This window comes from Eucalyptus grandis, chromosome 2, assembly GCF_016545825.1.
Source record: "Eucalyptus grandis isolate ANBG69807.140 chromosome 2, ASM1654582v1, whole genome shotgun sequence".
NCBI classification, from domain to species: Eukaryota; Viridiplantae; Streptophyta; class Magnoliopsida; order Myrtales; family Myrtaceae; genus Eucalyptus; species Eucalyptus grandis.
Window position 1 is genome coordinate 39,026,703 of NC_052613.1, and position 24,046 is coordinate 39,050,748.

A 24,046-nucleotide genomic window follows, 5' to 3' on the forward strand; every position below is an offset into this window, starting at 1 on the left:
GAACCAACTGTGACTCGGTAATTTGGTTACCCAAGGAATTCATAATAGAAAGAACTCTATTTCACAATTGTCTCTTTTTTAATTACTGATAGAAGAACTTGGTGTTGCGATCTCCCTCCTTGAGTCACCTAACTCTTGATTTCTGTCTGAAGAAAGACTCCTCACTAGATCGAAGGTCAACAAAGATACGCCGCTGGTCCTTCTCCAACTCCACAAGATCAATCGAGAAGGGATCCTGAAGACTGGCTTGCGTGTTCTCCAAGGCAACCCTCGCTTCTAACGTCCTAGCAGATATATTAGAAAAAGATTCTCTATTAAGCTGCTTGAGACGACTTTTGAGACTAGCTAGGAAGATTGATGAAATAGTCTATTATTCTCCCTTGTCTTCATTATTTCTATTTCATTTTCTTCTTCTCATATGAAAAGAATATCAAGTAATCAATAAGTTTTTCTATTTCATTTTTTTCATTGTTTCTAGAGGTTGGGACACTTAGAGTGCCATAACTTGGCATGAAGGGACACTTAAATGCCATAACTTTAAAATGGTACACTTAAGTGCCAATATTGGAGTAAAATATGACACTTAAGTGCCACTCCAGCGACAATCCAGCCAAATGGCTGACGTGGCAATTTTCCGGCGAGTTTGGTCCAAAACGGCGTCGTTTTGCACGCTGACGTGGCGGAGAAAACGCAAAAACGATGCCGTTTCGTGTTTACGTGTAAATAATAATATATAAATTAATTAAATTAGATTTAAAATATTCAAAAAATTTTAAAAAAAAAAAATTTAAAAATTTAAGAAAATTTTAAAAATTTTAAAAAATTTAAAAAAAAGGGGGGGGGTCGAACGGAGCGGCCCCTCACCGCCGCCGCCTCCCCCGCTATCGCTAGGAAGGGCTGGCGACGGAGGGGGAGGGTCGGCCGGGGTCGCCGGCCCCGGCCAACCGACGGCGAGGGCTGCGAGCCCTCGTCGATCGCGGCGAGGGCTGCGAGCCCTCGTCGAATCGCGGCGAGGGCCGCGACCCTCACCCAGATCGGGCGAGGGCTCGCGGGCCCTCGCCGCCGGCCCCTCGCCAGGCCCGTGGCCCGGCGACCCCGGCCGACCCTCCCCACTCCGTGGCCGGCCCTTCCCGACAGCGGCGGGGAGGCGGCGAGGGCCCGCAAGCCCTCGTCGGATCTGGGCGAGGGCCGCGACCTCGCCTAGATCTAGGCGTGGGCCACGACCTCGCCCAAATCCGGCGAGGGGTCGTGGGCCTCGCTGCCTCCCCGCCGCCGCCGGGAAGGGACGGCGACGAAGTGGGGAGGGTCGACCGGGGTCGCCGGGCCCGGCCGGGGCCGGTGGCAGGGCCCGCGAGCCTCGCCCGGATCGGGGGCGAGGGCTCGCAGCCCCTGCCGTCGGTCGGCCGGGGCCAGCGACCCGGCCGACCCTCCCCCTCCATCGGCAGCCCTTCTCGGCAACGGTGGGGAGGCGGCAACGGTGAGAGAGCCGCCCGTTCGACCTCCCCCCCCCTTCCCTTTTAATTTTTAATTTTTCTTAATTTTTAAAATTTTCTTATTTTTTAAAATTTTTTTGAATATTTTAAATTTAATTTAATTAATTTTTATATTATTATTTACACGTAGACACGAAACGGCGTCGTTTTTGCATTTTCTCCGCCACGTCAACGTGCAAAACGACACCGTTTTGGACCAAGCTCGCCGGAAAGTCGCCACGTAAGCCATTTGGTCGGATCTTCACCGGAGTGGCACTTAAGTGTCCCATTTAACTTCAAAACTGGCACTCAAGTGTACCATTTTAAAGTTATGGCACTTGCACTGTACTTCTGCCTTATTTCTATGTCTATGCGGGGTGGTGAGAGACCCCTAGGAATTGGTACTCGTCCAACTCAAGAGCCCATTCCCCAACCTATGGAGGCTACTCTCCAGTTGGAATTCAAGCTCGGGCGCGTCTACTCATTGTGATTGGTTTAGCTTCATTCTAGCGTCTCATCTTTGAAGAGAAAGAGATGAACCCTAATGACTTCAATAATCAAAACAACCCTGTTTCTAGTTCATGATAGTGTCAAATTATTTCTTAGCAACACGTCGTTTTTCACTAGTCACATTAGCCTTCCAATGTCGAAATTCTAAAGGCAACATGTGATGGAATCGTGACCAAAGGTATTACGATAGATACATAATTCTTTGGGATTTTTTATGTTATTTTTCCTTTTCTTGAATTATTTTTTCATCTTTCAAATTAACTGAATTTGGGAGATTTTTATATTAAAAGCACACGTAGAAACCAGTTTCTGTTTTTGACTTCGTCAAAATCTGGATTAGGAAACTAGTGATTTGGCATCACTAGTTAAAGGCCTAGCTTGAGGCTCAAGCCTTCCTAAGCTTAACTTCCATGGCACCCCAACTAGGCAATTTCCAAAAGCATTGTCCAGATTTTTACACATTCCGCGCTATAAATCGAGACAATCATGACCAATTTTTTTTGGTTTTTTTTTTTTTTTTTTTGGGTTCAATTATTTAGTAAATTTTAATTGCATCGGAAAATCGAGACAAGGTCAATTATTTAGTAAATTTTAATTACATCGGAAATCGACACAAACATGACCATTTGGGGGGTCAATTGTTTAGTAAATTTTAATTACATTGGAAATCGAGACAATCATGACCAATTTTTTAGGGGGTCAATTGTTTAGTAAATTTTAATTACATACATGTCGATTTATTACATCAACTATTCGAATAAACATTTTACCTTCGACCAAAAAAAAAAATTACCAGAACAAGATGGAAAACATTAATCTAATTGACCATTATTATACAATATTTAATAAATTAGTAGAAAGAACAAATATGACAGATAGTATCCCATGCTAGTACATCAATTATCACAACTCCAAAACTCTGTAGCTATTGAAACTGTGCATTATTGATTCACCCCCACAAACATTTCTATTTATTTTACTGAGAGAAATTTAAAAAATGAATGTAACTAAGATTTTTGGGGGAAAAGAAACTATTAAGCAATAATTATTGTGATCTTTCCATCGTCGAGGAAATTATTGCAAGGATGTGGCAACATGCAAGCTCTCTTAGTAGTTTAAAAAAAGACATTTCTAATGAAACTTTAGGATTGGAGCTCACCTGCCATGCATTGCATAATTATGCTTACTTAAAATGCAGAAAAGCTATAACTTTTGCCGATTAAATCAATCTCACGTCCCTGTTTATCAGTCCTTGGTGTAAATGAAACCATTTGTTGACGGACTGAATTGCATGAGAATTCAACTATGTCTACAATAACTAGTTTAATCACATACTTGACCTCCCTTGTATATAAACGAATAATTGACCCATCCAAACTTCTTGACAGAAAGACAAAACGGAGATAAAAGATATAATGGCTGTATGCCAGGAAGTAATCTAGAAATTCATTTGCCCTTAAGTTGACTTGAAGACAGAAACAACTTCAGCATGGGCCCACCATTGTCTTCATCATACTCTGAAACGCACCTCCATGAGCCCCTCCTCGGCTACTCAAGTTCTTAAAAGAGCTAGACAGCTTTCGGCATTATAGGAGACTAGTAAACAGCAGAGCCATCAAGAGGACAGCATAAACCATACATGACAATGCTGCACCCGTTCCCATCATCAGCTTGGAGCTGCCATATTACTGGCACAACTTGTGAGATATAGGATAGGCAAATCATAACACATTGTCAGCAAAATTCACAATACCGTGTGGCTTAGAAGCTGCAAATTGTACCTTCCTATCTCACAAAATGAGATAATTAGTATAGCAAACATTCCAGACTCAAAATTGTTTGCAAGTAAAAGATGCATGCCCAAACAGAGGAGCCGGAAATAAGTTCATTCTGAGCTACCCTATTACGAATCCTTGACCTGTTGACCCGGGAAGAATCCCTGTAATGTACAGGTCATGACAGCAAACAATTTTTTTTTTAAACTATCCTAAGTGGGCACCCGAAAGGAGGTGTAATATTATGCAATAATGTAATATTATGTTAGTGGGCCCCAAAAGAAGAAACTGAAAAAGAAACTGAAAAGGCAGTAAAACAAAAAGGAGAGGGGAGAGGGCTCGGCTAAATAGAAGCTAAGAGTTCCCTCGACCAAAAAGAAAAGAAAGAAAAGACGAAGAAGAGGAAGGAGAAGAGAAAAAGGGAAAAAAGGAAAGAAATTTTGGCACGTGCACGTCTCGGATGCCTCACCAAGCCGACTCGACTCCATAACACAGCACCCGGTAAGAGATCAAGCCCCTTGTTTGTCCGATTGAAGTAATTTTTGGATTTAGGACTTAAATTCGAAATTTTTGGAAAACTGAGCGGCGAAGTCTAATTTTGGAGTCGTTGAGCCGCATATTTTTGCAAGAATGGTAATTTAGGGTGTTGTGGAGCCGTGGGATTTTACGGATCATGATTTGAGCTTATGGTTTGTCCAAAACAGAATTTCAAAGTTTCCGCGCGCAGTGAACAGTACGCGTCCAGCAGCTTTGGGCCCGTATTTTGTCATTTTTCGGCTTGATTTTGGGATGGCCAAGTCGGGATTCTTGTGATATGTTTCAAGGGCTCTCTATTGAATATAAGTATGTTCGGATCAGGGTTCAGAAGAAAAAGTTAAGGCTTGATCAAGTTTTGCGTTTAAACTTCATGTTGCAAATGGCTTGAACAATCGCTTTGGTTATGCGATTTGTTAGTGCGCAGAAGTCCTTTTGTTAAAGTTAAGGCGTAACTTAGTCATTTTGTAGTCGAGATAGAATAGATTTTAACATTATTTTTCGGTTATTTGATAGGGCTTTGAGTTCGACGATACGAGTATTGTTTGTCGTTTGGTCATAGACGACAAGGTGAGTGGTACTATATCTTCTTTGGTTTTATAAAATCATGTCTTGAAATATATATATGTATATATATTGAATTGAGAAGAGCATTTTTATTGCATAAAAGCCAGATCGAGCAATTGCTATCCTTTGGTTGATTGTGAATCTTTGAAAAGCACATTATACGAGGTTTGTGGAGAAACATATATGAAATTGCTTTGCGACTGATTTATGGAAAGATTTATGATGATTTGAGAAACGAGTATGAAATGGATGATGGGCTATGTTGCAAAATGTTATTTGTTTGGTTTAAGATATTGATTTTTGGATTGGATTTCTGGTATTGGATAATGGTTATTTATGCTCAATATGACTGTGAACCCAGTGAGGGGTTTTTGGGGTATGCATACCAAGTTTAGGATATCCTTCTAGGCCTAGCCACCAGCTTTGTAGGTGGAGACCTTGCCAAGGGGGGAATCTTGGTCGCCTTGTCACAGGGCGTTGTGTCGTGACCATGGTTAGTTATTGAGCAAAAGATTGATCAATGGATAGACCATTTATATGTGTTTTTTGATGGAGATTATTCAATGGATTCGACCATTGATACTTGACTTTTGATGGCGATTCAAATGAGTTTTCCATATTAGTATAAATTTTTTATGATAAGAAATAACTTTTATATGATTCAATATGTATTTTATATATTGAATTGGTGTTATGAAATTTGGTATTGCTTTGTATACATGCATAGTGGTTGTTCGATCTGCTTAGAAGATATGTACCACTCACCGAGCTGTGGTTACTCATCCCATTCCTCCTTTAATCTTTTCGGGTTCCTCGGCTAGCGGCGAATAGAGCGAGTGCGTAGTCGGTGGGAACTTTTGGGGAGTTCTATTTTGTTTTTGGTATGGTTTAAGGAAGTGGTGCAAATAATACTTACTAGTAGTTGGATCGTCTGAGTTTTAAACGTATATCTCTTTTCTCTTTTGGTGGATTATAGAAACTCTAATGTTGCAACCAGTTTGTTGGTTCATCTGATATATATATATGGTTTGAGATATATATAAGTTAATATCAGTTTGTTGGTTGTGTTTGAGGCTGCGTCCTGTGTAAAGAAGGACGGCCGTGTCATTCCCATTCTTTGTGGTTTTGGGGTGTGACAGGAGGAGCCATAGATAATCCGACCTCTCCAACCTTGCGGCATCCAGTTGCCATCTTCATCAAGCGCAAAGTCCTTGTGGTATGATTCTTTCATCTTACCCCTGAACAACTTCAGGAGCTCTTATCTTCACCAAAAAAAAACTTCAGGAGCTCTTATCTTCACCAAAAAAAAACTTCAGGAGCTCTTAGTCCAGAGGAAGCGCCTTAAACCCAGCACTCATATGACGAACCTGCCATTGCTTGAACGTTTCCGGCCTCTCTACCCTTTCCAAACGTTCACATGCTATGACATTTGTTGAAAGAAGATATGTTTTGAAGATATGAAATTGGGCTGAAGATTGTAATTGATTGGGATTGTAATTATTTTAGGACTAGGAATATTTTCCTATTGGGAATATTTTCTTTACTTTTTTATTGAATCTTATTGTATGATATATACATCCCTGTAACAGTGTACAATTCAATGAAGAAAATACAATTCCTACACTTCTACTTGAGTTTCTTACATGGTATCAGAGCATGTCTCGATCTTGACATAGCTTTCGCACTAGAATCAACCTCTGTTGCTGCAACCCTTCGCAGAACAGATCAGTCTTCTCTGTTTTCTTGTTGCTGCAACTCTCGCAGAACAGAATAGCATCCAGCAGGAAGTTCTTCATCTAGCTTTCAATTCCTTATTCAAAAAATTAATTTGCAAGACAGAATTGTTGTAGATTTCTTAGGAAATTGTCATCATGACAAATCCACAAGCACTTACCTCAAGATCCGATGATCAGTCCGCAGAAGAAACAACGCCACCACCTCCTTAGATCCATGAATCCTCGGCGATAATCACAGTGTCTCAGGAACAAATTCAGCAACAAATTCAGCCACAAATTCAGCCACAGAATCATTCTCAGCACGTGCAATGGGAAACTGCTCCGACTCAGTTTAATATGGGGCAGCCCTATTCGGGGCCACCTTACCCATGGGTACCGTATCCTTGGTACTATGGAACAAGTCCAAATACATCATCGCCGGGTTATCGAGATGGTGTGCGAACTGATGGAGGCCCACCAACTAGCAACGGGGCAGGCGCAACCATCAATCCTCAGCAGATAGGCGGGTCGATCGAACCGGGTGTGGGAACGAATCCCTACCCGGGTCCCTTTTTTTCCAATGCGGATTCTGCAACCGGATCTGGCGGATCGGGTTTTGGGGCAAATCCCTACCCGAATCCGCCACCAGGGTTTCTTCCATACCAGATCTTCGCTGCCAGCGGTCGGCCAAAGCCCAGCAACCCTCTTTTCACAACTAATGCCGACGGACCAGAACTGAAGCTTATCGCTCAACAATTAACCGGATCGGATAATTACTCAAATTGGTTGTGCGAGTTCCGACGTGCACTGGTAACAAAAGATAAAGAGAGGTTTATTGATGGAACAGTTCCGGTTCCATTCGATGAGCGAATGGCACGACTCTGGAAGAAATGTAATCAACTGGTCCGAACGTGGATCGGAAATTGCATCACTTCCGAGGTCGCAGCCGGTCTTCCCCCGACGGAGGACTCGAAACATATGTGTGAAAATATCAAAGAGATGTTTGGAAAATTAGATCAAGTGAAAATTTTCTCTTTGACGCAACAGATCTCTGATTTAAAGCAGGGAAATATGACTGTTGTTGCAATTTTTAACAAAATTTCAGGTCTGTGGAACGAATTGGAGGTAGCCGAGGAGAAATTCAACTGGCCAGAGCCCATCTTACAGCAATACAAAAGGATGCGGGACAGAGAGAAAGCAATACGTTTTCTCCTCATATTAAACAAAACCTACTTTTCGTTTCGGTCACAAATCTTGACCATGGAGCCAATGCCGACCCTTGGCCGCATCTACCAGCTTGCTTTTCAAGAAGAAAGCCAATAGAGAGCAGCCGATTACGGGACGAATGGCGAGAGCGTGGTTCTGGCGGCGAAGAGGTTTTCTCGCCCGCTACAGAGAGCCACGGGAGGAAGAGAAGCTCTTGAAACCGATTTAGGGTTTCACGAAGAAAACCCTAGGGGGTATCGTTCCATGACGAGTGGCCACGATGCGTTTGATCGATCGGACGGCTCTCGGTCATTCTTTGGAGACGCTGGATCAGACGGCTCTGGAAGCAGGGGGCGAATGGAATTGAACAGCTCACGCGGCTTAAATGCATATGGGCCAGATGGCCCACGCCGGCGATATCCAATGTATTCTAATGGGCCGCAAAGTAATTTCCTCGCAATTCCTGATGGGCCGTATGGGGCGACGATGGCCCATGTCGTGAATAGGCCCACTTCATTCATAAAAAATAATCAAAAGGGAAAGGGTAAGCTGTACTGTGATTATTGTAAACGCCTGCATCACACGGTTGAAAATTGCTGGAAGCTCCATGGCAAACCTGGCGAAAAAGAAAAAGGAAAATTTTCAATTGTTTTACAGGTATTGGGTAAATCAGTAGACAAATCAATTTCTCATGGGGAATATCAGGAGCTGATGGAAGCTTTAAAGAAGTTGGATGCTTCTGACAAGGCAGGGAGCTTCACAAGTATTTCTTATTGTCTGATGAACTCAATTACAATGGATGCATGGATTATTGATACTGGAGCTAGTGATCACACTGTCTGCAATCAGAAATTTTTTTCAATATTAAGAAGTTATCATTTCCTATATTAGTACAACTCCCCAATGGAAACACCACAAATGTTGATATGACCGGACCGTGAATCTTAGCCCACTCATCAGTCTTAAAAATGTCCTTTATGTCCCTAGTTTCCAATTTAATCTCATATCAGTTTCTCGAGCCTGTGAAGAAAATTTCTGTCGTGCCTTGTTTGACTTTGATAAATGTCTATTTCAAGCCCTTTCGACTGGCAATCTGATGGTTGGGTAGAATCTATCAAGGATTATATTTTTGGATCGATCTTCCAAGCAATTTTAAATCCTCTTCTGTTGCTTTCAATAAATCAATGTGTAATGTTGCTAGCAATAAAAATTTCCTTCATCATCAAAGATTGGGCCACACCGCCTCTTTCCCTTGTCCTCAATTCCCTATTTGTCCTTTAGCGAAACAAACTCGTTCCCCTTTTCAAAGTAGCAACACTCGCGTTGACAGCATTTTTTCTTTAATTCATTCTGATGTCTGGGGACCATATCACACCTTAAATCATGACGGTTCATGGTTCTTTCTCACAATTGTGGATGATTTCTCACATGCCACCTGGGTCTTTCTCATACAATCCAAAAATCAAGTTCTATCTCACCTTAGAATTTTGTTCTCTTTATCCAAAACTCAGTTTGGAAAGTCAATTCGTCGCATCCGTACTGATAATGGAAAGGAATTCTTCAGTGGTGAATGTGCTTCTTTCTTTAGCTCAAATGGGATTTTGCATGAAAGTACTTGCACCTATACACCACAGCAGAATGGAGTCGTTGAGAGAAAACACCGTCATCTTTTGGAAGTGGCACGGGCCCTTAAATTCCAGGCATCTATACCAGAGAATTTCTAGGGAGACTGTGTGGTCACTGCAGTGTATCTGATAAATTGTATGACATCTAGAATTTTGAAGGGAAGAACTCCATTTGAACTATTATATGGCAAGAAACCAGATTTGAGTCATCTTCGAGTGTTTGGTTGTCTCTGTTATGTGACTACAGTAGGGCCTCGAGATAAAATGAGCCCTCGTGCTCGACAGTGCATATTCATGGGGTATGCCAATCTCAAAAAGGGTTATCGAGTTTATGAACAGTCTACTGGGAAATTTTTTATCAGTAGAGATGTGGTTTTTCATGAAGATACTTTCCCTTTCCGGGATTCTGCTTCCACGTCTGGAAACGATGTAGACACTAATCGTAGATTTCTGTCAGAAGAAGATTTATCTTCTGAAGGATCCTATGTTATTACTTCTCCTCCAAGACAGCAGATAGTAGATGCAGTATCACCTTCACCACCTGATGAGCACTTTACTGGAGATTCAATTGAGGAGGATTTCATAGAAGAGGAACCTCAAGTGATCAATTCCATCGAATCAACAAATATTGAAGAAACATCGTCAGACGTGTTGAATGAGCCACCTCGACGATTTGGTCGAGTCACTCATCCACCAGCTTGGACAAAAGATTATGTCTGTTTTTCATCAAAATCCTCAGGTACTCGTTACCCTTTATCCTCTTATGTGTCTTTTAATTAGTTGTCATCATAACATTTATGTTGCATTAGTCGCATTTCTGAGGAACAAGAACCATCTAGTTATCATGAGGCTGTACATGATCCATCCTGGCAAAATGCCATGGAAGCATAACTTAAAGCCCTGATTGACAATCACACATGGGATATCGTATCATTACCTCCTCATCGTAAACCCATTGGCTATAAATGGGTATATAAGATTAAATATAAAGCAGATGGTTATGTGGAAAGGCACAAGGCCTGGTTGGTGGCCAAGGGGTTTACACAGCGAGAAGGTTTTGACTACCATGAGACTTTTTCTCCAGTAGCCAAGGATGTCACAGTTCGCTCTTTCTTGTCAGTTGCTGCTTTTCGCAACTGGTCGTTGCATCAGATGGACGTCCACAATGCCTTTCTTCATGGTGATTTGGAAGATGAGATTTATATGGATCTTCCACAAGGATTACGGAGACAGGGAGAGTCTAAGGTATGTCGTCTCCGCAAATCTCTTTATGGTTTAAAACAGGCCTCTCGGCAGTGGTATGCCAAGCTTACTAATGCACTCATGGGTGCCGGATTCAAGCAGTCCAAGCATGATTATGCTCTCTTCACTTGGACAAAAGGTACGTCGTTTATCTACTTGATGATTTATGTTGACGACATACTTATTATGGGAAATGATGATTCCGCTGTGAGGAAGCTTAAGGAGTATCTACATTCCTCTTTTCATATCAAAGATTTAGGGCCACCTAAATACTTTCTTGGAATAGAGATAGCTCGTTCTGATCAGGGGATTTCTCTTAGCCAAAGGAAATTTGTGATGGAGATTGTATCAGAAGCGAGATTATTGGGATGCAAACCAGCAGTCATTCCCATTGAACAGAATGCAAAGTTAACCGGTGTTGATTATGATGCTGGGATGTCTTTCTCTAACGATCCATTACTGAAGGATCCAACAAGTTATCAAAGACTTGTTGGAAAACTTATCTATCTCACCATGACTAGGCTAGACATCTGCTATACTATATAGACTCTTAGTCAGTTCATGCACAGTTCAAAGCAATCTCACATGAATGCAGCCTTGAAGGTGGTAAAATATCTGAAGAAATGTCCAGGGCTAGGGATACTTCTTTCTTGAAAGTGCAATATGGAGATGACGGCCTATTGTGATTCGGATTATGCTACATGTCCCATGAGTAGGAGATCCATTATTGGTTTCTGTATTAAGTTTGGGGAGTCATTGCTTTCATGGAAGACAAAGAAGCAATCCATTGTATCATTATCATCAGCAGAAGCTGAATATCGATCTATGGCAAAGACTGTCTGTGAGGTGGTATGGTTACGAGGTCTACTTCAGGATCTTGGGATACAAGTTAGAGGTCCAACACTACTCTTTTGTGATAATGATTCAGCAATCAAACTTGCAGCAAATCCCATATTACATGAGAGGACGAAACATATAGAAGTTGATTGTCATTCACGAGAGAAAATCAAAGAAGGTATCATCGAAACAAGAGGGATTAGAACCACGGAGCAACCTGCAGATATATTTACTAAACCTCTTTACCAAAGACAACATACATATCTTCTAAACAAGCTTGGCGTCTTGGATATATACAAACCACCAACTTGAGAGGGAGTGTTGAAAGAAGATATGTTTTGAAGATATGAAATCAGGCTGAAGAGTGTAATTGATTGGGGTTGTAATTATTTTAGGACTAGGAATATTTTCCTGTTAGGAATATTTTCTTTACTTTTTTATTGAATCTTATTGTATGATATATACATCCCTGTAACAGTGTACAATTCAATGAAGAAAATACAATTCCTACACTTCTACTTGAGTTTCTTACAACATTCATAATTTCCTGTCCATGGAAATCTCTTTTAAAAACCAACCTCACTCTGCTGTCGCCATTTCAAATAGCATCAACCATATCATACACTGGAAAGATGAAAAAGTGCCTATCGGAATCTTGTCACAAAAAAGGGTGCGTTATAGGAGCCGTGACTTATAGCATGAACAAAAATATCCGGTTTAATTTCCCCAATTAGATTTAACACGGCATCTCGTGGATTGTTGTCGTCAACCGATTCGTCAAAGAGATTCGGAAACCAGTCTAAAGAATTCACAGCAACTGTCTCATTGCTTTGAATCTTGAGATCCTCAAGTTTGTTTGAATTCCAATTCTTGGATGCTATGAAGTCGAACTCAAAAGGGACCCTAAAATGCTCACAATACTTTGTCAAACGGTGACCTGTCTCCTCTATTCTTTCTGCTGGGCGCAAACCAGCCTGTGGAAGCTCTATGTCTGTGATGCGCAATTTACAGGGCCCTTCTGATTGAGAAGACAGCTTTTGTACGAGGATTGGCCATTGAAGCCTCCCTACCGCCGAGCTCATGAGTTTATACTTCCCCATATTCAATGGCCGCCCAAGAGGAAAAAGTCTCTCTCTCTCTCTCTCTCTCTCTCTCTCTCTCTCTCTCTCTCTCTCTCTCTCTCTCTCCTCAGCTGAGTTTGGCCGTTCACTCTCTCTTCCTTCTCAGTTGCCTGAAAAAGGCAAACTCAAACTCCTTCAGCCGTCGCCAGAGGAACCACCATCCATCTCACGACCAAATCCGGATTACAGCGAGGGCCCAAGAATTCCGACCCCCGAGAAGCCTCGAAAGGACGAGCACGAAGATGTGCGTGATACCAACCGGCGAAAGAACTGCCGGAAAGCTCTCGACAAAGTCCAAGAGCTTGCTTGGCCGAATCGACGAGATCAGAGAGAGAGAGAGAGAGAGAGAGAGAGAGGGCGGATGAAGGTGTCGAAGGCGTGAGGAACATGAAGAGAGAAATAGGAAAACAAAGAGAAAGTGAATGAAGAAGAAAAAGAAAACTGTCATTGAATGAAAATGCCCGACATAGATAAGATTTGGAGTTCGAATATTTATTTGAGACTCAGTTTTGGCATTTTTAGTCATTATTTGAGATAATGTTCACTTTGAGTTCTCTTTTAAGAAAATGACTCCACTTTGAATCCTTATTTAAAATTTTCCCTCAATATAGTTACATCGACTATTAAAATAATTTCTTTACCAAACAGGACGAGATGAAAGATAAATTTAAATGCATAGCATTCTAAGGTATTTGACCACACTAGTGGGAAGAAAAAACATGGCAATTTTCTTCTCATCTTACACATCAATGACCACAACTCCAAAACTATATAGCTATTGAAACTATGAGTTATATAGATCCTACGCATAATAGATTATAAAATAAGGCTTTACTTGTTTTTGGAAAAATGAATGATTTTAAAAAATATTTCCTTAAAATGATCACTTTTATTACTTGGAATACTTCTATGAAGAATGTTTAGTTATTGAAAAAAAAATTCTATCGAAATATTTTCATGGAAGATAAATAGAAAAAAAAATCTTTGTTTATTCATTTTAGTGAGAAATATGAAGGATCGTTTTGAGAGAAATATTTTTCAACTTATTCATTTTTCATAAAATAAAAGGAAAATTCCAAATAAACATCTAAAGTGCCCTTATTTTCTCAAATAAGGGCCCGAAATGGCCATGGTTGTTTAAAAAAAAAAGCCTGACCTCGACAATCATCGGTCAGCTAAATATTCCAACCGATCAAAGGCATTTTTCATCCAATTACAATTTTAATTTTAAATTATTTTTATTATTTTCTTTCCTTTTTTCACTTTTCTTCTCTCTTTTTTTTCCTTTCTCCGGCGAGGGCCAGAGGCCGCCTATGTAGCACCGACACGGACATGCGACACGTAACACGATACGACATGACACGCCGACGCGTCATTTCTTAAAAATAGAGAATTTCGACACGTTCCAACACAATATATACTAAATATATTTTTATATATAAATACACAAATAAATAATAATAAAAATAGCCTATAATTAATTTACACGAAAAATATTAAATAATATCATTCATTATTTTAATTTGTTACAATAATACACAAAACTTAAAGGAAAAAAACATTGTTTAAAGAAAAATGCTGAAATGATATTTTTAAATTTATTTATTTATCATATATAGCATTTTTTATTACTTCTTTCATAGTAAAAGACTTTAAAAAAAATAAAACAATTCTAAAAAACAAAACCGAAAAAAAAAAATTTGACCCCGTGCATGTATATTTATAACAATTTTATTACTTCTTTTATTATTTATTTTGTGTATATTTATATTTTGACCCCGTGCATGTAGGAATTGCGTGTCAGAATTCTGGACTCGCATGTCGGAGCGTGTCGGAGAGAGTTGACCACGTGTCGGATTTTTCGACACTCGTTGACCGCGTGTCGAAGCGTGTCGGGACGTGTCAGGACGTGTCAGGACGTGTCGGAGCGTGTCGGAGTGTCGGACACGACACGGAGGCTTCCGGAGAGTGTCCGTGCTACATAAGAGGCTGCCAATGAGGGCTCATCGACCCTCGCCCATTGCTAATAAAGGCCAGTGAGGGCTCAACCACCTTCACCGACTGTTGATAAGGGCCAACCAGGGCCTACAAGCCCTCGACACTAGCGGCTGGCAAGGACCTACAAGCCCTCACTTGGGGCTGGCAAGGGCAACCTCACCCAGGGAAAGGTCCCTTGCCCTGGCAAGGGCAGACCTCGCCGATGGCCCATTATGTTCTGAAACGAGGTAAACAGCTTTTGGTCTCCTAGGAAATTAGCAGACAACAAAGTCATCAAGAGAACAGCACAAATTAAACCTGATAATGCTGCACCATGCCCATCATCATCTTCGAGCTGCCATATTACTTCCAGAACTTGTGAGGTATGGAATAGACAAATAACAGAGCATTAGCAGCAAATTCCCAATGGCGTGCGCATAGAAGCTGCAAATTGTATCTTCCTATCTCGAGAATTAGATAAATAGTAGGTAAACATTCCAGATTCAAAATTATTTGCAAGTAAAAGATACATCAACCAACAGAGGAGCCGGAAATAAGTTCGTGCTCAGCCACTTTAATACGAATCCTTGACCTGTCGACTTGGGAACAATCCCAGTAATCTACATGTCCATGACAGAAAACATTCTTTTTGGAGCATCCTAAGTAGGCACCCAACAGGAGGAGCCATAAAAATCCGGCCTCTCCAACCTTGCAGCATCCAGTTGCCATCTTCATCGAGCACAAAATCCTTGTGGTACCATGCTTTCATCTTACCCCTGAATAACTTCATGAAATCTTGGTCCAAAGGAAGCGACTTAAACCCAGCCCTCACATGACGGACCTGCCATTGCTTGTACGTTTCGAACCTCTGAATTCTTTCCGAGCCTTCACATGCTATGACATTCATGATTTCCCGTCCATAAAACTCTCTCTCAATGACCAACCTCTCTTTGTCGTCACAATCAACGGTAGCATCAAGCAAATCATACACATCAGAGAGATGGAAAAGTGCCTCTCGGAATCTTGTCACAAAAAAGGCCGCATTGTAGGAGACGCTACGTACAGCATGAACAAAAATATCCGGTTTAATTTGCCGGATTAGATTCAACACAGCATCACGTGGATTGTTGTCCTCAACTGTCTCATCAAGGAGATTCTTAAACCGATTTAAACAATTCACAGCAACTGTCTCATTGCTTTGAATCTTGAGATCCGCAACTTTGATTAATTCCCAATCCCTTGATGATATGAAATTGAATTCAAAAGCTACATCAAAACGCTCACAATACTTTTTCAAACGGCAACCTGTCTCCTCTATTCTTTCTGCAGGGTGAAAACTAGCCTGTGGAAGGTCTATTCCTGTGATGCGCAATTTACAGGGCCCTTCTGGTCGAGAAGAGAGCTTCTGTATGAGGTTTGGCCATTGAAAACCAAATGCAATGCCAAAATCTATAATGTGAAGGGTAGTGGCTTTCTCTGCAAATTTCAAAATCATGTAATTTGCAAAGAACATGGAGAACTGAACAAATGGGCACGTTGAAATGTTAAGGTGGTAATATTTCAAATAATCGGCTGTTGAGGTCGTCCTGGCAACAATAGTAGAAAAAAAGTCATTCATCCGAATGTTGTTGCCCACCAATCGTGCCTCCAGCCCGTTGCCAAAGTAATGGGCCAATCTTTGAGAGCCATCCCCAAATGGAGAAGAGTCCTCTCTAATCTGCTTCAACAATTCATTAGCACTCCTGAAATCACTAGTAGAGATAGCTTGTGCGCAGAGAATCAGAAGAGTTCTCAAGTCAACAGTATTCTTGCTTTTCTGCTTCTTTCCACGGCCCCTACCTCTATTGGAACCACGCTTGTTCCTTGGTGGCCGTATGTCTTTTGTCACCCCTCTCTCCACAGAATTGTCGCCAGAACACATACTCGGACAATTTTCAGTGCTGAGCAACACCTTATCGAGCAAATCTGAAAGCTCACTCTCTTCTGTGTACAAAGCTGTTTGCTTATTCGCCCTGCCTTCCTCAAAAGCATCCTCCTCCCTCTCGTGATTCTTTAATCCCTTGAATCCATTAGATGAGCTCCTCATGTCGATCTCCTCCTCGATGCGCGTTCTTGTGGTTCCTTTCTTTGTTTCAGAGGACGGTTTGCTGTCCTCTGGATTAATTGCTAATTGATTGTTGGTGAGAAGGAATTTGCTGGCCTCCTCTAATCCTTTCTTGAACTGAATCATAGACTCTCCAGTGCTGAAAATTCTCTTGACAAGTAGCCCATGCAAAGATTCCTCAGACCCATCATCATAATTGGTGATGCTGCTTGAAGAATTGGCCAAGAACTGCAAATTGGAATCCACATTCCACAGGAAGTTTTGGTCAGGATTTTCAGCACAGCATGGCTATGTTCCCCGATTGTGTACAGAATATCAGCATCGGCCAGGTCACTAGAGCTAAGAGTAACGTTTGTAGCATCACGGCTTCTGTGAGCACTGCTACTTCCAGAAAGGTTGCTAGCTGGGCTCTCGATATATTGGCTTAACTCAACCTGTGAGGGGCTCTTATCAGACTGTTCCAAATTCTGCTGACCAAGGGCATCATACAATGATTTTTCAGTATTTTGCAGAGCAACCTGACCGGCGAATACCGACGGTTGTTCCTCCATGTTCTCTTCCATAAGCATCTGATTTATGTACTTTAGAACGGGATCCAATGAGTCACTGTCCCTCGAGGGGGAGAGAGAATCTCTCTCTGGACTCTGGCCCTTACTCAAGCTCCTAGATGGACCAAATGAGCCTCCATCTAGGCTCATGCTTGTCGAGGGAAAGATCAAATCTCCATTATCGAGGTCGACCGGTTTCGATGGGAGATTGGTTGCAGGGTCTACTTTATTCGAAACAAAAGCAATATCCGAGGATTTAAGGTCTAGAAAAGGGTCATCCAAAAGGAAATCATTTGCAAGACCCAGGTGCTGACCTGGATTAGGTGAAAAGGCATGGCTGTCTATTGGAAGATCATCGACATTACCACAATTGGTGCAATGAAAGAACAAAGTATCCATAGTCATCTTGTCACACCCCAAATCCTACATAGATAGGGGTGACACGGCTTTCCTTTCATTCAAAAGACACAGTCTCAAACCATATCCAAAGTCCACTTCCAAAAGTCTCCCAACAAAATTGCTCATGCTCTATTGTCCACTAATCGAGAAACCTAAGAAGATTTGAAAATAGAGGAATGAGCAACTACAAGATTAGTGAGTAGTACACATCTTCAAAGCAGATCTAGTAAGCAGATCTAGCAATCACTATGCACTTTACAAAGTAATATTACAACTCATTTATCTCAATTTCAGTATATAAAACGCATACAAAATAAAAATGAGTTATATCACTTTAACATAATCATATATAAATCTGAAAATTCTTGTTAAATCAATAATATTATAACAAACGTCAATGATTCAATCCATTGATCAATCTTATCAATAAATATATCAATAGGACATCTCATTGGTTAATCTTATATCACACATCAATAATCTATTCTATCGATTCATCTTATAGAAAACCACATCTCAATATTCCATCTATCGTCCAATCTTTTGCTAAATATCAAACTATGGTCTTGGCACAATACCATGTGACAAGGCGACTAAGATTCCCTCTTGGCAAGGTCTCCACCTATAAAACTAGCGGCTTGACCCAGAAGGAAACCTAGCATGCATACTCATATGCCCCTCAATGGGCTCACAATGATAATAAGCATAAACAATCATCCTCCAGTACTAGAAATCCAATCTAGAAATCAATCTCATCAACTAAGCAAATAACTTTTCACAATATAAATATCCGCTATTTCTCATCTATTTCTCAAATCACATATAAAACTTTCCATAAACCAGTCATAAAGCAATTACATATATGTAAACTGTCACGACACATTTCGTAATACATTTCTCAAACCGTTCTCAAATAATCAAGAGCTACTAAATATTCAATCCTGCTTAATACAACAAAAATTCTATTCACAATTCAATATATGTATATATATATATATATACTTCAAGGCATGGTTTTACAAAATCAAAGAAAATACAGTATCAATCACCTTGTTACCTACGACCAAACAATAAACGATACACATATCGTTGAACTCGCAGCCCTATCAAATAATCGAGGAATAGTGTTAAAATCAAATAAAACTCTACCTCAATTATAAAACAACTAAACTACACCTTAATGCTAATAAAACGACTCCTACGCGTTAACAAATTGTTAACTAAAGCGATTACTCAAACTCAACCTCAACTCAAAACTTACTCAAACCCTAAAATCTCGCTCCAACAAAACCATTGCGCCAAAACGACTCCTATCAAAACCCACGGTTCTACCATGCCATACCACACCATAAATCCTCACTTCCAAGAAATTCCAAAGCTCCACAACTCAAAAATCGGACATCATGGCTCAATTTTCCCAAAATTCTGAATTTGAGCCCTAATCTCAAAGATTACTCTGATCAGACGAACGAAAAGCACGAATACTCACCGAGCGTTGTTATAGTAAGGTCAAGACCCCCTTTTTCTAATTTAATTATTTTCCATGTGTCCCACCACTTCTTTTGGCTTGGTCAAAGGGGCCAAGTATTGCTCATCTACTCTTCAAACCCTACGCCAGTATACTTACGCCCCCAGAACATCAACCAACTAAAGTAAAAGGCACTCGGCCTGCAACAAAAGAACTCGCTCATCGATAACTTTCTTTCTGTTCTTCGCTCACTCAAACTACGTCGACTAAAGTCCAGGGATAGAAGATCACGCGCAGGGAGGAAAGTGGAGTACTTCGAAGGGAAAGGGCAGCGCAGGAAGCAAACATGGACATGCTCCCACCTAAGCGGATGGATAGAGAAGACACAATAGAAAAAGGGAAAGAAAGATCGGATCTGCACACCTTAAAACTGAGAAGTGGAGTTGGAAGCTGAATAAAGACCAATCTGATGAGGATTCTCCAATGCCATCTTTATACGAGTGAATCAGGGGTGAAGCTCGGAACCTTCCACGAGGCAGCCCGAGCGGGATAGAGAGAGATCGGATCTGCAAACCTTAATATGAGAAGTGGAGTTTGAAGCTGAATAAAACCAATCTGATGAGGATTCTCCAATGCAAACAAAAGCTGCAGATAAATAAATACAAATAAAAAAAAAAAAAAAAAAAAAAAAAAAAAGAGGAGAAATTTTGTAGGGAGGATTTGGGTCAAACGATGAAGCCGGCCTAGTAATCTCGATCTGTGTGAGATTGGGGAAGTGATCGATCGGTCAAACTACTGTGGTCCCGAGCTACCAATGATAGGTCCCAATTTGGTCCAATTCCACCTTGGAACTGGAAACCGGACCGAAAGCACTAGTTCCCAAAATTGGGAACCGGGGACTAGAGCATTTGGTCCTAGGACCAGAACAGACAAACCATCAATTCCGAGCCAATCTAACGAAATTGGCTCTACTTTTTTGCACTAAAGAGTCATCGTCAATTCCGAGCCAATCCAACGAAATCGGCTCTACTTTTTTGTACTAAAGAGTCATGTGCCCATTTAGTGCTCTGGACCGGGCCGATCAATCCAATCAAGCTCTGGATCGGGCCGATCAATCCAATTCAAATTCGATTCTCGAGCGATTCAATAAAACTAACGCACATGTTTCCACGTGCAATGTATTCAAACTTCACTTGTGTGAATATTAATCACATCTCACACTTAACCTTAACCATGAAGGTCATGAACAATTTGGCTAAAGAACGAGCTTGGCTTAAGTTTTATAAACAATCTCTCTTCTACTCTTTGAATGTTTAGTCGATGTGGGATTCTTGGAGGCTTGAAATGCCTTGTGGGTTTAGCTTTAGTCCCACATCGAGTAAAAGATGACACCAACAAGTAGATTTTCTCTATAAATAAAAGAGTAACAAGAAGAATTTTAATAGTTTCTTAGCCACATGAGAAGTTGCTACCTCAATTGCAATTTTGGTTGCAAAAATGTTTATAATATGTTTTATATACTCTATGTATATAAATTATTTGTAAAAAAAAATTGTTCCGATCGGTCTGGTTTAGTACTATTCCCACCTTGGAATCGAGAAAATCAACCACCGGTTCCAAGATTAGGAATCGAGAACCAGACTGCCACCTAGAACCTAGAACCGGGCTGGTTTGGTCTGGTCCGAGTGGTTCCCAGTTCAGGCGGTTCTCGTTGCACACCCCTAACCAATGACTTTATGTCATGTTTATTGGGGATGCACATAATATTCATTTTATTTTGTTATTTTCAAGATAATTTTGGAACTTGATAAAATAATTTCATTTTTATATTTTTGAAACAAATTATTAGTTCAAAAATAGGTTTAGAATAGAAATGAAAAATGAAAATTTTATATTTTTCTATTTTCGAAATAAAAATGAGAAATAAAAAATTTTCTCATTACTCACTCACATTATTAAAATATAGTGAGAGAAAATTCAACTAAAAAAACCTACCAAAATTCTCAAATTAGACCCATTGCGCATCAACATTTAAATTTTTTTTTTATCACTAAAAAACTCAAATTATGGCCATCGCAATATCAACAACTTCAGTCACTATCTCGATCAAGACCATCATCCTACATGGCAAGTTACATGGACACCCAAAAACAAACAAAACTAATACGGCTCCGATATGACTTTAATGAATAAAAGCAACATAATAAGCGATGAGATAATATGTTGTTATCCGGCGTCTTCATTGTTTCTATTTCTTTTTTGCTTTTTTCATGGATGTCTATGTGAGTGGTAAAAGACCCTTAGGAATTGGTCCTCGTCCAACTCAAGAGCTCATTCACCAACCTATGGAGGCTCCTCTACAGTTCGAATTCGAGCTCGAGTGTATCTACTTATTGTGATTGGTTTGGCTTTATTCTAGGGTTTCATCTTGAGAGAGAGAGAGTGTGTGTGTGTGATGAACCCTAATGACTTCAGCAATCAAGACTACACCATTTATAGTTCAAGAGTGTCAAATTCCCTAGCGAAACATCACACTAATCACATTAGCATTCCATTGTCGAAATTCTAATGAAAACTTAGAATGAAACTGTGACAAAAGGTATTACAATGAATAAGTAATTCATATAATTTGGAATTTTTTATGTTGTTTTTCTCCTTTTTAAAATTTTCCCATCTTTCAAATTAGATGAATTTGGGAGATTTTTATATTAAAAGCGCATATGGAAACCAGTTTCTACTTTTGACTCGGTCAAAATCTGCATCAGAAAACCGGTAATTTGGCATCACTGGTTAAGTTAAAAGCCATGCCTGAGGCTTAAGCCTTCTCCTGAGCTTAACTTCCACGGCGCCCCCAACTGAGCAATTTCCATAAGCATTGTCCAGTTTTTTACACGATGGGCACTATAAATCGAGAAAATAACGACCATTCTTTTTTTCTTTTTTTCTTGGAGGGCAGGGGTTCAGAAAAATCATGACCATTTATTTTGTGAATTTTAATTACATACATGTTGATATTATTACATCCACTATTCAAATAAACCGTTTACCTTCAAATAAAGACGGTCTAATTGAATATTATTATATATCAAATAATATTAGTAGGAAGAACAAATATGACTGATAGTATCCCATGCTAGTACATCAATTATCACAACTCCAAAATTTTGTAGCTATTGAAAAGATTCACCCCACGAACATTCCTATTTATTTTACTGAGTGAGAAATTAGAAAATGAATGTAACTTAGATTTTTGGGGGAAAGAAACTATTAAGTAATAATTATTGTGATCTTTCCATCATTGGAGCTTATCATTGCAAGGATGCGGCAACCTGCAAGCTCTCTTATTACTTTAGAAAAGACATTTCTCATGAATATTTAGGATTGGAGCTCACCTACCAAGCATTGCATAAGTATGCTTAATTAAAATGCAGAAAAGCTAAAACTTTTGCAGATTAAATCAATATCGCACTCCGTTTATAATTCATTGGTCTACATGGAACAGTTTATTGACAGACTGAATTGCACCAGAATTCGAAGATATCTATAATAACTAGTTTAATCACATACTTGAACTCTCTTATATATAAACCAACAATTGACCCATCCAAAATACTTCAAAGAAAGAGAAAACGGAGATGTAAGATACAATGCCCGTATGCCAGAAAGTAACCTAGAATTTCATTTGCCCTTAAGTTGACTTGAAGAAAGAAACAACTTCAGCATGAGCGCAACTTTGATTGCATCATAGTCTGAAACGCACCTCCACGAGCCCCTCCTTGGCTACTCAAGTTCTTAAAAGAGCTAGACAGCTTTTGGCATTATAGGAGACTAGTAAACAGCAGAGCCATCAAGAGGACAGCACAAACCATACGTGACAATGCTGCAGCCATACCCATTGTCAGCTTCGAGCTGCAATATTACTGGCACAACTTGTGAGATATAGGATAGGCAAATCATGACACATTATCAGCAAAATTCACAATGCCGTGTGGCATAGAAGCTGCAAACTGTATCTTCCTATCTCAAGAATCAGATAAATAGTAAAGCAAACATTCCAGACTCAAAATTGTTTGCAAGTAAAAAAAATACAAGCCCAAACACAGGAGCCGGAAATAAGTCCATTCTGAGCTACCCTATTACAAATCCTTGACCTGTTGACCCGGGAAGAATCCCTGTAATGTACAAGTCATGACAGAAAACAGTGTTTTTCAACTATCCTGAATGGGCACCCAACAGGAGGAGCCATAGATAATCCGACCTCTCCAACCTTGCGGCATCCAGTTGCCGTCTTCATCAAGCGCAAAGTCCTTGTGGTATGATTCTTTCATCTTACCCCTGAACAACTTCAGGAGCTCTTGGTCCAGAGGAAGCGCCTTAAACCCAGCCCTCATATGACGAACCTGCCATTGCTTGTACGTTTCCGGCCTCTCTACCCTTTCCAAACGTTCACATGCTATGACATTCATAATTTCCCGTCCATGGAAATCTCTTTTAAAAACCAACCTCACTCTGCTGTCGCCATTTAAAATAGCATCAAACATATCATACACTGTGGAAAGATGAAAAAGTGCCTATCGGAATCTTGTCGCAAAAAAGGGTGCGTTATAGGAGCCGTTACTTATAGCATGAACAAAAATATCTGGTTTAATTTCCCCAATTAGATTTAACACGGCACCTCATGGATTATTGTCGTCAACTGTTTCATCAAAGAGATTCTGAAACCAATCTAAAGAATTCACAGCAACTGTCTCATCGCTTCGAATCTTGAGATCCTTAAGTTTGATGGATTCCCAATTCTTGGATGCTATGAAGTTGAATTCAAAAGGAACCCTAAAACGCTCACAATACTTTGTCAAACGGCGACCTGTCTCCTCTATTCTTTCTGCTGGGCGCAAACCAGCCTATGGAAGCTCTATGTCTGTGATGCGCAATTTACAGGGCCCTTC

At 40.3% G+C, this 24,046-nt stretch overlaps 1 protein-coding gene across 1 annotated transcript; it reads right to left on the reverse strand.

Annotated features, from left to right (window-relative positions):
• Window positions 1-15,037: 15,037 nt before the first annotated feature.
• Window positions 15,038-17,638, reverse strand: LOC104432719 (scarecrow-like protein 34). The gene is given in 3 exon segments (XM_039307084.1): window positions 15,038-15,272; window positions 15,275-16,973; window positions 17,036-17,638. Coding segments are annotated over 3 exon segments (2,334 nt in total). The 3' UTR covers window positions 15,038-15,240.
• Window positions 17,639-24,046: the final 6,408 nt, after the last annotated feature.